Genomic DNA, 13,105 nt, shown 5'->3' with positions numbered 1-13,105 from the left:
GAGAAATTTTGAAGTGGCCTCTTGGCTTGTTTGAGGGTGGGGGTGTCAGACCTGACGGGGCAGCAGTGGAAACCCCTCGTTCTGGCAGGCCTGAAAACGCACTGGCCCCTGAATATTTTGTTGTCACAGTAAAAAATTCAGTTAAGCAGGAAAAGCATTGACAGATAAAATGAGACAGTTGTTTGTGTCCAGAGACTCTGCTCCCCACACAAGCCCGTCCCTGTCCTTAAGGGAGCAAACAAGCCCTAGGTATATTAAGAAAAGAAAGCACAAACTTATGGAAATGTGTTACCTGTGATCTCCCGCAGCGCCGAACCCGCCGTCTGTGCGGGAGGAGCTTTGCACGGCCTCCCACGACACCATCACTGTCCACTGGATCTCGGAGGACGAGTTCAGCGTCAGCTCCTACGAGCTGCAGTACACCATCTTCACCGGCCAAGCCAACTTCATCAGTAAGTCGCTGCGTGCCAGATGGGCTTGGGGGATCGTGCTCCGGTTCGGGAAGAAAAAGGCACTGCTCTCTGGGCTGATAATTCATTTGTATACCCGCCATAACAATATTGAGGCATGTCTCCAGGTAATTTTTCCTGGAAATAACTGCCGTACCCAATTATTTTTCCACTCCACCACAAATTTGCTTGGCAGGAATGGGATTAGAGGAGCGAGGAGGGCTCTGATGGGTCTGTGGTGGTACCAAATCCCTTGGGTACAGCAAGGAACCTGCAGCGCAGGTCGCAGCATCCAGCTCCTCTGGGAGAGCCTGGGCTCTGGGGACTGTGTGGTGCTCAGTGCATTTTCCACGCCGTGATATCTTCTAGTGCAACGGGGCAGCTTGAAAACAGTTTTAGAGGGCTGAACCTGCCTCCAGGGTTGTCACAAGGTCAGGACAGCAACCTCTTCGATGCAAAGCTCCCTCATGGATATTTCATATTTCATAGAATCACAGAAGGGTTTGGGTGGGAAGGGACCTTAAAGGCCACCCAGTGGCACCCCCTGCCCTGGGCAGGGACACCTCCCACCAGCCCAGGTTGCTCCAAGCCCCGGCCAACCTGGCCTTGAACCCCTCCAGGGATGGGGCAGCCACAGCTTCTCTGGGCAGCCTGGGCCAGGGGCTCACCACCCTCATAGCAAACAATTTCTTCCTAATAAGAATAATAATTTGATGAAGACTATGGTAGTTATGGGGTTTTTAATATTACAAATATTTTAATGGTGTATTTAACAGCTGGCTCCAGCGTTTGGGGAAGTGGTGGGACCCAGAGACACCCATGCAATGGGTGGCTGGTTGTTTGCGAGGCGCCCTCGGAGCCGTGGTGTGTGTTCGACCGGAGCAAACAGGAGAAAGCGAGCTTGTGATTATGGTGACTTTGAAGGGATGCACTCTGCCCCCGGTCCTGCGGCTGCCTGCGAGGGAGAACAGCAGCAGTGAAGGCAACGAAGGGAGCAGAAGCGACGAGGGGAGAAAGGGGTGGTGGGAGAGACCTGCTGCAAGCTGGGGGGAGGTGGAGCAGCGCTGGCAAAGCATCATTTGTCCCAGTGACCTCCTGCTGCTCTTCCAAAGATCAGAGCTTGAAACCCAGAGTTGTCCTCCAAGGGTGTCCCGTCCATGTGCGGGGGCTCTGGTGTTCCGCTGCCCCGCGGCAGCTGCGTGAGTCGAGGGGTTTGTGCCTGGGAGATTCCGAAAGCCCCTCGCAGCCTCGGCCGAGGCCAAACGTGGCCGGAGGGTGCAAAACAGCTCGGTGCACGGCAGAGCTGAGGTGCCGCGGGCAGCTCCATGCCTGCAGCTGTGCCAAGAGTCGGGGGGCTGCACCCACCCCGCCTGACAGCGGGGCTGGAGTTTTGCTCTGATATTAGCCAGGCAGAGTTCATCAGACATCCTGAATGTATCATCAGCCGAAGGCTTGAAGATACAATGAGCCAGAAATTGCCTGGGGATTAAAACTAAGGGAATGCGCTAAATGTCTATTGAATTTCATAGAATAGAATCATAGAATTGTCTGGGTTGGAAGGGACCTTTCAGATCATCGAGTCCAACCATCAACCCAACACCGCCAAGTCCCCCACTACCCCATGTCCCTCAGCACCACGTCTGCCCGGCCTTTCAATCCCTTCAGGGATGGCGATTTCCTCCCCACCACCCATGAGTTGATGGGAAGAGACTCAGACCCAGCTCTTTAGCACCGTGGCTTATCATTAGGGAGAGCTGGCAAACTGCAGGTTGAAAAAGCCGTGGCTGGAAACCGTGACCCGCCCTGTGCCCCTGGGGACAGACATGTCACATCTGCAGGAGCCATGTAGTCTTCCTCGTTGTCAGGAAGGTTTATCTTTTTTCGAAAAAGAAAGAGCTGGTTTGGTTGTCCTGGCAGCAAAGGGGGTTGTCCAAGTTTCCACAGAGGTGCAGAGAGAAGAGCCGTTCAGCCACAAAGCCAAGGACTGTTTGCCAGTCTCAGCAGCAGGGATTTATTCCTTCGGGTGCCCGGCGTGTCCTCGAGGCATCAGAAATATGTACCTGTTATGATTTCTGGTAACACTGCCTTTTTCCTAAAATTGGAGGGGGTTTGCGTTCTGGAGGGAAGTTAATTTATGGGCTGGGTTGTAGGAAAGAGTCCAGGGAAACTGCTTGTTTCATACAAGAAAAAAATATGGATGTTTTAGTGGGAGAACAAAACTATAGCTCCCAGTTTGTCCGTCCTGAAGCAGCGCTTTGGAAGAGCACAGCATCCCCACAGCATGGCTCCTGCAAAGAAAGTTTTATTCCTGGTTTCCCTTAGTAGTGCTTGCGGCTGTAGGGAGTGCTGACAAAACGCGCCCAGGGAGTTTCTGGGCCGCTGTGGGTTTATCTCCCTGGTCAGCAGGACACGGGTGCTGGGAGCGCGGTGTCACGGCACGGGAAGGCTGTTAAGTGCACTTTAAAATACGCAGGAAGCTGCCAGGGAAAGTTACCGCTTGCGCCTCTCAAAGCTGATAAAAGCCGCAGCCCCGGCCTTTGCCCTCCTGGAAAATAGGGGGTTTCTTTCCTGGCGCTCCGAGGTTGGCTGCGGGTACTCGGAGCTACAGCAGCTCCATTTCCCTGCTCAGTCCTCTCCTCCCCCAGCCTCAACGTGTCCTCTCCAGCGTTTTGCTCGTCTCCGAGAGCCTGGGCAAGCTCAGCGACCTCTTTGGCACCGTTCTTAGATGGCCATCAGCCTCCGTCTGCCCTGCGCTTGCCAGCTGAGGGGAGTGGGCCGTGCTGGTGTCCCCGAGGTGTTCCGGTGGGCAGGGACGCCTGAAGGGCTTCGCACCGGCCCTGCGTAAGCCGGGCTGGCTTCAACCTTGGGTGGGTTTCTCGGGGCATTGACCGCCTCCAAGGGTGGAGCGTGCCCAGCTCTCGGGGCGCTGCTCCCGTGCTTCCCCACCCTCAGCTGGAAGGAGTTTTTCCTTCTCTAACCAGGATTTCCCCCGCTGCCCTCAGGGAAGGGTCTGGCTCACACCTCTCCCCCAACGCCAGTCTGGGCACGTGGCTTGGACTCCAGTCCACGGCGGGGCTGGGAGCGAGTCCCCTGCCCACCTTCAGGGGCCTTCGGGGACTTTTGGGGGCTGTGTGGGTCCGGTGGGGCGGGGGAAGCCGCAGGGGTGAGGAACAGCAAGGGCAGCTCTGGAAGGACGCCCGGAGAGGCACGTCAGGAGCATCCTCCTTGGCCATCCTCAGTAGCTCTTCACAGAAGGAGTAAAGAAATCATCGGTTAACATCTCAGAGGAGAAAATGAATAATAGATTGTCACTTGAAACAACACGGTCAGGTCTGGGTGCTGGGAGCGTTTGAGTCCTGGCTGAACTCGTGCATGAGGAGACACTGGAAATCGCGGGCTGGGGCTCACGGGGCCCGCGGAGGCTTCCCGGGAAAGGAAATACCTTTGCAAAGAGCACACAGTTGGCCTGTGCAAACCATCTCTTCACGCTCCCTTTAAAGCCAAGAGCTCGGCAGGAGTCGGACATTTTTATGGATGTTGAAAGCTGCAATAAAAAGGATTTTTTTAAGCTTTGGCAAGGATAGAAGCTCTCAGTCTTCAAGGCCAACCCCTTCTTGTTTTGGGAAAGAAACCTGCTTGGGAGGCCAAATCACTCTCAGACCGTCAGCCATCTCTCAGCCACCTTGTCCTTGGGGCTGAAGGATCCAAAGCTGGTCCTTGTCTGCAGGAGACAGCACTTACCGGAGCTGGGCTGGAAGCCGTGTGCTCCCATGAAAGCAGCTCTGCCTCTGGGACGCAGTCGGTATCACATCTGTTTTATTTTCTACTTCAAATAGCATTGCTCTGCTCCCCTAGGCCACTTCCACGTGTATTTTAAACCAAAACCAGGCTGACAATGGCTGCAACCTGCCCTTGTCCTCGGGCTGAGCGAGCCACCGGAGGTAAATAAACACCCCGATGTCAGCCCTGAAAGAGGAGGTTGGAGCGTGTTCGGGCTCCTGCCTCCAGCCCTGCACGTGTGTGCTGGCGATGAGGCTCAGGCCCTGCTGCCGCCACCCCCGCCACGCAGCCCGCTCCTTGCCTGTCCCCTTGCCACCCGCTGGATCCCAGTAGCCTCCGGCTGCTGCTTCTGAGCCTCCTCCATTCCCTTCTTTCGGCTTAGAACAGCAGCCCCGTGTGGCGACAGCTGTCCCGAGCCCTTTTCCGGGAGCCCAGAGCTGCTGTGCCGGGCCCTGGGCTGTCCCCGGCCCCTGGTGCCTGCACTGGAGGTGGCTCCCGAAACCCGCATCATCCTTTCCCTGGTGCTGGCTGCCCCCGGGACCTGTGCCATCTGCGGGCCATTCCCCTCTCAGCCATGCTGTGCCATCTGCGGGCCATTCCCACCCCAGCCATGCCGGTGGCCGTCGTGGCATCTGTGGCGCCCCTTGGTGCTGCCCTCCTGCCCCGGGCGCTGTGTCGTCCCACCGCAGATACAACACCACGGGCCAGGCCCTGCCACTCTGGCAGCCCCAGGGCCTTGTGCCCCCGAGGTCTTTGAGCTCTTAATTCCTTTCCATTTACAGAAAGAGTTTAGGCCCCTGAATGTTCTCCAAGCGTCCGGATCCCTCTCCCTTTGCTGGGGGCTGTAATTTTCTCTGAAGCGCTTTGCAGACCAGTCTGCACAGGGAGCAGGAGCGTCAGCACGCCTTGGACATGGATTATTGCCTTCCCCCGGGGCACTGTGTGCTGGGCAGGGGCAGGATTAGGGCGCAGACGTGTCTGTCCTTCCACCGGTGTTGTGTATTGCAGCGCCCGGAGCAGCAGGGAGGGTGTCCCATAGGAGCAGAGAAACGAGGGAGGGTGACAGCGGCATCGCCGGCAGCTGCCTGTGCCGTCTGCGCCGTCTGCCCTGGCTGGGAGATGCCGCCGGTGGAATTCCCCTTTCTCTGCACCCTTTCCCCATCGCTTCCCACAGCGGCATCTTGAGATGCCAGCACCCCAGCCCTGGCTTGTGCCTTGCCGAGCATTGCCTTCGCGTGAGAGTAAAGAAAGCTCTTTGAGTTGCTGGGGTTCATCGTCTGTGGAAATTCTCCTGCAGGTGCTCTTAACTCACAGGCAGGCGGTAAATCAGCCTGCGGGACGCGTGGTCGGTGAGCTCTGTGTGAGCAGCACGTGCTCTTTGTGTTCTGTCCCTTCCTCTGAATAAATCTGTCCCCCCTCTCCTGTCCCGCAGGTCTCTACAACTCCATGGACAGCTGGATGATCGTCCCCAACATCAAGCAGAACCACTACACCGTCCACGGGCTCCAGAGCGGCACCCGCTACATCTTCCTCGTCAAGGCCATAAACCAGGCGGGCAGCCGGAACAGCGAGCCCGCCCGGCTCAAGACCAACAGTAGGTGCCCGCTGCTCGCCGCGCGCTGATGGAGGGGGGAGAGCAGCTTCGTGGGCGCTCGGGTCTGGGGGGGTACGGCTGAGCCGCTCCCCGCGAGCCCACAGCTGCTGGCAGCGTGATGGAGACCCCCGGGTGGTTTAAATTATTTAACGTGCCCGTCTTACTCGGTGTCTCAGCTCCTTCCCCGCCTCCAGGGATGGTCTCCTGCCGCCACGCACCGTGCCTGGGGCTCCCGTCAGCTCTCTGCTCCCCTCGGTGCCCGTCCCTGCGGGTCCCTGGGATGGCTGGGATTTTAGGAGATGGCGAAGATCCATCTTTCTGGTCGATTTACATCACTGGGCTTTTTGAGACCAGTGCGTGGAGTCCCGGGGCAATTGTGTGCTTGTGCCTGGCTTTGCCCACAGAGGGCTGCGGGCCTGGGGGGACCATAAGGAGCAAAGGTGTCTGCGTGGTGGTGATGGGCTCTGCAGCCACGCGCAGAGCAGAGAGGAGCTCGCGCTTCCCATTGCCCCAGGGATGGCCAAGGGGGGTTAAATGTGTTTCGGGAAATCAAAGTGAGAGTCCATCAAAAACCAGAGGGCAGCAGAGCCGACCTGGTCCTGGCAAGGAGGGAGGTTCTGGGTTTGCAGTGGGAGTGGGGAAGCCTTTTCCCCTCGAAGGGCAGCAAACACGGCGGGGCCGTTGGACACACTGCCGGGGGGACGTCAACGGGGAGACAGAGTGAAATGTTAAGGGAGAAAATCAGTCGTCTCTCAGGGTTCTGCCCGCAGCTGCCAGCTCCATGGCCGTGTCTCTGCGTCTCTCCGAGGCCGTCCCTGCCCGTGCCCACGAGCCCAGCCCTCCCTTCTCCTTCCTCTCCCGACGCCGCAGTCGCTCCTGCCTTGACGAGGCTTTCAAGGTGATTTATCGCCTCCACCTCCCCGTTTTCTTTGTGCGGCTCTAAACCAAATGAGATTACATACGGGCGGTGTAGCAGTGGGGCTGGCGGGGAGCTGCCGAGAAACAAACTCCAATCCAATTCTGCCTTGTTTATTAAAAACACGTCCCTCCTGCGGTTGCTGTTTTTAAGTGCTTCCCCGTGCTCCGGAGACGCGGGAGCCCAGGGCGCTGGCGTGGCACGGGGGGAGCGAGGGCGCTCGCCTGCGGCCGCAGCTCCCACAGGACCGGGATTACTCTCATATTCTCAATGGAGCGTCCGCCATCAGCGCCGCCGGCACGCCGCTGGGGGCTCCTCCCTGGGGATGAACCCGTTGAGTAGTGGAAATTAGAGCCCAAGTGGGTTTTGACCTCCCCCTGTTGCAGGGCTGTGCCTGCAGCAGCTCCCTGCACACCTCAGGTCTCACACTGCACAAACCACGGCGTGTGACGGCAGTTCTGCCTGGGCCGGGACCTCCTTTCCCAGGAGCCAGTGACCGAGGAGCCCATCCCGGTGTCCCTGCTCGGGCGGTGGGAGGGAGAGGGACATGGCGTCCCATGGGCACGCGTTCCTCTTGGCCACTTTCTCAGCACACATCTGCAGCCCATGGAAAGCGCTTAGGGAAATTTCTGAATGTTCGATTTAGCAATATATGTGTATATAATGTATATTTCTATATGTTCTTTCCATGGCCAGCCTCGCTGTCCGAGGGCTCCTTTGGGGTGTTCATGCTCCTGGGTGGGGGGTGCCGGCTGAGGTGCTGCCGCATCGTGCTGCTCCCCCAGCGCGTCCTCGCGGCCCCTCCTCCCGCCTGTTTGTCCCTACGTGGCGACAGGGCTTTCTCCTTCTCCGGTGGGCGATCAGAACATGGCACACGCCTCTCCGCTGCTGTAACCTTGGTGGAAATGTCAGCAGCTCGAGAAGGAGATGGGTCAATTAACATATTTCACAGCCCTCTTTCTTCAAAGAAGTGATGTTTGGAGAGATTCCTTCATCGCCAGCAGGTCAGTGTCAGGACACGTATCAATTTCTGCAGCGTCAGTGCTGTCAGTGCTGGCACTAAATCTGTGCTCCCGAACTGCCCCAGGGGAAGGGCTTGGGAGAATAGTTTTGGTTTAGCAACAGAGAGAAACCTCCCTTTGCTGAGTCTGGGCCTTAGTGGGTCTTATTTATTTGCGAGTGTCCAAAAGTGGATAAAAGTGCCAGAATACAGGGACAGCCCCAGCTCTGGTAGTAAATAAAGTGCAGCGAAGGTGGTTTTTATGGTCCTTGCCTTGACCGTCGCAGACCGGGCTTATTCTCACTCATGGTTCTGTCTCTTCCTGATTTGTGCATCTCTCGTGAGACCTCCTGGGTTGTACGGGGTGTCTCACACCCGCCGCCGGATCTATCGGGGGGTGCTGCAGCACAGCGTTGCCGCCTGAGCGATGGTCTCCGAGGGCCCTGGTAATGTCAGGACCGGGTGTGTGCAGATGCTTTCTAAGGAGCGGGATGGTCCCTCAGCAGGCAGCCCAGCAGGACGTCTGTTGGAAGATTCATAGATTTAGATGGATTTATTGCTTTCCTGCGACTCGACAACTCAGCGGTTCTGCAGCTTTGCTTCCTTGAGGTGATGTCTGATGGGAGGACAGTAGTCACTGCTGGGAAGCGTGCTCTGGGAGGCGTCCCGTGCCCCACAGCCTTCTCCAGCTCGTCTCCTTCTGACCGCGGGGCAGCTGCCGGGGGGCTTGTGGACCAGGCTGATGGTGCAGCTACAGGACCACAGGGCCAGCAGGTTTTGTACCTGGGAACTTCTGCATATGAGGCGCAGGTGGCATCTGAGATGGCTGGTCAGGGTAGGGACGTTGCTGCTGCGGGCAGAGAGGAAGAAGAGAAAAGCAAGAAGGGCTGGCGGTGTGTCACTGCGGCCGGGTTTGCTCTTCTGCTGTGTGTGGTGGACATCTGCAACCAAGGACAGAGAGCATTTCTTGAGAGCAGGAGTGCGTTTCCATCCCTGCCTTTCCCTCAGCAGCGTGCTTCCAGCCAAATGCGGTCACCGTCTGTCTGCCCTGTCCCCTTGTCCTCGCAGGGCGCACAGGGAGCCGCCGCACGGTGCCGCCCGGTGGAGGGGTTTGCTGTTTGCTGCTCCTCGTCCCGTCAGCTGGACTTGGAGGTTGTCTCTTGCGCCCGGGGGATCTCGGTCCAGTTGTTTCTGTAGCTCTCATGTAGACCAACAGGCAGCCCCGTCTTGGCTGTCCCTCTGGGTGGCTTTTGTGACAGGCCGGAGCTGGCACGGCTAGCAGGACCTGCTGAGCTTCACCAGAACTGATTCCTTCCATGATGCAACAAGAAAAGAAAATCTGACAGTGTATCTGCCCCATTAACAGCCCTCGTCTTGCAGACAAATTACTGCCGAGGTAGACAGAAAAGTACCCATTCCTGTCTGCTCCCAGGGTGCGGGAGCCTCGTGTGCTCCTGCCTCTGCGCCGCCCTCCCCCAGGCACCGGCAGCCAGGGGCGGATGGGGGCGTCCAGAGCCGGAGCGTCTGCTCGTCTCGGGGGTGGCAGGAGCCCGCTGAGGTCTGGGGAGCTGGGCAGACACCGGGAGTCCCGCAGACGAGGGGTGCGGGTCCCAGCAGCCAGCACCTCCCCCCTGCCCATCGCCGTTCCCGGCACACGCTCACCTGCCTAATTAACCTTCAGCATTTTCCCAGCGGCACCGTCACTGCCCCCTCCTCCCTCTTTGCTCCCGCATAGCCAAGGCCAGCCAGGATTTCCTCTGCTCCAACACTGCACGCTCGGGACGTCGCAGGGAAGGGAAGCGCAATTAAGCTGATAAACACCCTGGCGGGTGCAGCTTGCCATGTCCAGCCCTGCAGCTGGCCCGGTTCCCACGTCTCGCAAGCCCCGTGCAGGGATGAACCAGCAAAAGGCTGTAGGGAATATTCCAGCAAGCTGCATTTGCGAGATAGAAGTTATCTGAGTGACCGGCCCAGGATGGTTCTGTTAATGAAAACCGATGGGAGGAACCGCCGTAACTCGCCCACTGCCAGGCCGGGCTGGGGGGGCTGGAGAGGTGCAGAAACCCGGCAGCAAAGGGGAAGGTGCGGGAGGCTTTGGGCAGGGAGTGCGTGACGGCTGCTCTGCCCATGCTGTCTCGTGCCGCCGAACCCCCCAGGGACATTGCAGAGCAGCAATGGGGGGAGCCTGGCTGGCACTCCAGCATCTCCGTCCCGCCCAGCAGCACACAGCAATTCTTTCCTCTTGCTTTGCCTTCCCTTGCCCGTGCAAGCCGCAGTGCTCTCCTCTCCCTTCTCCTCTGGTCTGTGCTGCCCGCACGCTGCGGGGGCTGCTGTGTGCTGCCAGCATCCCCCTGCCGTGGGGCAGCCCCCTCGCCCGGCTGGGCTCCCCCGCTGCCCCCCAAGTCAGGGCACCTCTGCTTCTCCAGCCATGCCGTCCTCAGGCCAGGAATCCTCCGGCATCCTCCCGTCACCCGCCTCGTGCAGCGCAGCATCGTCGGGGGTGTGTGGTGCAGGCAGCTGCGAAGGCAGCCGGGATGACGGGCTGGGGATCGGGACCATTGGGAGGCCGTGAAATCCTCGTTGTTTCCCAGCGCCAGGGTGGTATTTTGGGAAGGGGTCAGATGAGAGCGTCCTCTGAAATGCCCTCTGTCCCCAGCGAGATTTTGCAGCCCAGCCTGCGGGCTTTTAACGCCCGTCTTGCCCATCGCAGCACACCGTCCGCAGATGGTACCCGTGCCCCTGGGCCAGGATGTGCCAGCACAAACCAGCGACAAGGGCTGGACTCCAGTTGCTCACACTGACCTTAAAAAGGGGTCGTCTTCGTGAAAAGGGCTGTGACTGTCTCTCTGCTGACGGAGCCGAGTATTTTTATATCTCACTTCCTCAGAGCTTGTCTCCTCGCATTACGACCAGAAAAAGATAGCTACAGAAATATTAAAATAGCTGGAGGAAAGGGGCGGGGGTCACTCCCAATTTGCAGCTTTGCTTTCAGGCCTCTCAACTCAATTATCGAGCAAATTGGGCTCCGAGGAACACCAACACGTGCTACCACCGGGTCTCAGAGAGCGGCGCGGGTGAGCTGCGGCGGGGGGTTAAGCTCTCCGGCCGTGCCGGAGCTGATGCTGCGGCAGTTCCAGGCCCCGGTTGGAAACCACAGCACGGCAGAGCCCGGCGGCGCTTCTCCTCGCCCAGCCCCGGCGTCCGTAGGAGAGCACAGCTCTGTGCAGCGCAGGGGCTGCCGGCAGCTCCTTCCCCCCGGCCAGGTACCAAAGCCTGGTTTTTAACTTGCAAGCGCTTATTTAAGGTGTTTTGCTGCAGCTGCCCCTTCAGTTTGCTTTGTGCTAAGGTGGACAAAACCCTATAGAAATCCTTTCTGGTACCTCTGTGCTGTTTACTGTATCTTGCGGGAAAACTCACAGCAACAAAAACCCACCAGAACTCAATTTGCTTCTTTACAACACCTTGGGGTCTTGGCTGGGCATCACCTGGGCATTGCTGGCAGAGCTTCCCCCGAGCAGCCCCAGCAGAAGGTGCACCCAGCCCCCTGACCCTCCAGGCGGAATAAGTCCGTGTTTGCAAGTATTTTCCTGACCCCGTCCCCACCCGTGTCCCTGCTCGCACAGGGAGCCGGTGAGGGTTAGTTGGGTGGCGAGGCTGCGTGGCACCAAAAATTGGAGCCTTCCAGGGAAATCCTTAGCGCTCAGCTTAGCTGGCAGCTGGTGCCCGAAAGAGAGGGGTTATTGGGGGGGGGGGGCAGATGCTCCCTGCCCTTGCAGATCTTCAGGAGGGCTCTATCAAAGCCAGCAGGACAGCCAGCCTGTGTCAGTTAGGAAGCAGCTTGGCTTTCTGCGTGCTGGTAACGTTACAAAGGAATTGCAGTTGGGTTTCAAGCCAGCATTAAGGATCTGCAAAATCCATCAAACCCGGTTCTGTTAATTGCGGAGGAAGCCCCGGGGCGTGCGCTCGCTGGCTGGCCCCGTGCTCACACCTCCCTCCAGCCTCCCCGAAACACCGGCTGGACCCGACGACTTGCGTTTGCTTCCACCGCCGTGTGCCCGGCCCAGACTGTCTTCTCCAAGCGCTGAGACCTTGTTTGGCAGTGGAGAAGCGCTGGAAAACCTCGGGCGTGCTTCCCACAACATGTAATAGCAGCCTGTGGGCGACGGGGAGCAGTCTGCTCGGCTGCTGATGGGGGTGCGGGGACGTGCTCGGTGCTGCAGCGCTGCTTCTGTGATTCAGAGCTGTTAAACCAGCACTTAAGGGGCTGTTCTCCCTTCCCTGCGCTCATATAACTCTCATCACAGCTAATAGAGTATGGATCCGTTCAGGAATTCAGGCTACATGCCCTGCCTGGGTTTGGTTTGTGTGCATCTCCACGGCGTCTTCAGTGTCATTTCCATCACCTGGAGACATTCCCCTGTTTCTGCCACATTTTGCATCATAAACAGAGGGCGAGAGGGAGCTGCTCTCATGGGGAATGAGGCATCCGAAGGGGGTAATGCACAATGAGGAGACCCCGGGGGTTCCCCAGCCGGGATGACCCAGCCCCTGACGCGCCCTGCTGCCCAGCCCGGCCGCGCTGGGCTCCGCATCCTCCCGGGGGGCAGAGCCCACTCTCCTCTGGCATTTATCTCTGCATTTTTGAGTTTTGCCTCCTTTCCCTCTGTTTGGTCCAGGAAGGTGGGTGATTCCCGGGCTGGGGAATGAGCCCAGTGTGCGGGTGCTGCTCTGGCCCCTGCTCCCCGCTGACGGGGTGGTGGGTGCCCCCCAGGCACTGGCAGCGGTGACTGCTTTCTCCTTCCAGCGGGGCTGGGGAAGCCGCTGCACAGACAGGGCACGGGAGCAGCCCAGGGGCTGATGGCGTACGGATCAGCCCGTGACAGTAGATGTACAAGGCACAGGGATGTGCCTCAGTGTCCTGCTGGGCATCTGTAATCCAGTGTCCCTGGCTGGTGAGGGAGTCTTTGGCTCACGGCGGATGTCCAGAGGGCCTGGGGCAGACGTTTCCTACACAATGATGGTAACAAACATAAATCCTAACCCGCGTGTCCTGTTCTAACAGGTCAGCCTTTTAAGCTCGACCCCAAGATGGCTCACAAGAAGTTGAAGATCTCCAACGACGGGCTGCAGATGGAGAAGGACGAGAGCTCCTTGAAGAAGAGCCACACGCCCGAGAGGTTCAGTGGGACAGGCTGCTATGGCGCGGCGGGCAACGTCTTCATCGACAGCGGCTGCCACTACTGGGAGGTGGTGGTGGGATCCTCGACCTGGTAGGCAGCACCTTTGTCTTCCCTCTCTCTCCTAGAAGCCCTCCAATTTCCCCAAAGATGTTGTGGGACACACCAGGGTCAAGGGCCAGGGTTTTG

The 13,105-nt window shown here is 58.6% G+C and overlaps 1 protein-coding gene across 2 annotated transcripts in view; it reads left to right on the top strand.

The window, feature by feature from the left end:
• Positions 1–13,105, top strand: part of MID2 (midline 2) — a 117,762-nt gene that overhangs the window by 102,786 nt on the left and 1,871 nt on the right. For both annotated transcript variants that reach the window (XM_074601041.1, XM_074601040.1), the window contains exons 7-9: positions 309–452; positions 5,662–5,823; positions 12,802–13,009. In XM_074601041.1, the coding sequence (XP_074457142.1) occupies positions 309–452; positions 5,662–5,823; positions 12,802–13,009 (514 nt within the window). The remainder of the gene's footprint in view (positions 1–308; positions 453–5,661; positions 5,824–12,801; positions 13,010–13,105) is intronic.

Source organism: Larus michahellis, chromosome 9 (assembly GCF_964199755.1).
Source record: "Larus michahellis chromosome 9, bLarMic1.1, whole genome shotgun sequence".
In the NCBI taxonomy this organism is placed as follows: Eukaryota; Metazoa; Chordata; class Aves; order Charadriiformes; family Laridae; genus Larus; species Larus michahellis.
The sequence above is the reverse complement of the archived record's forward strand: the minus strand, read 5'-3'. Positions and strand labels throughout refer to the sequence as shown.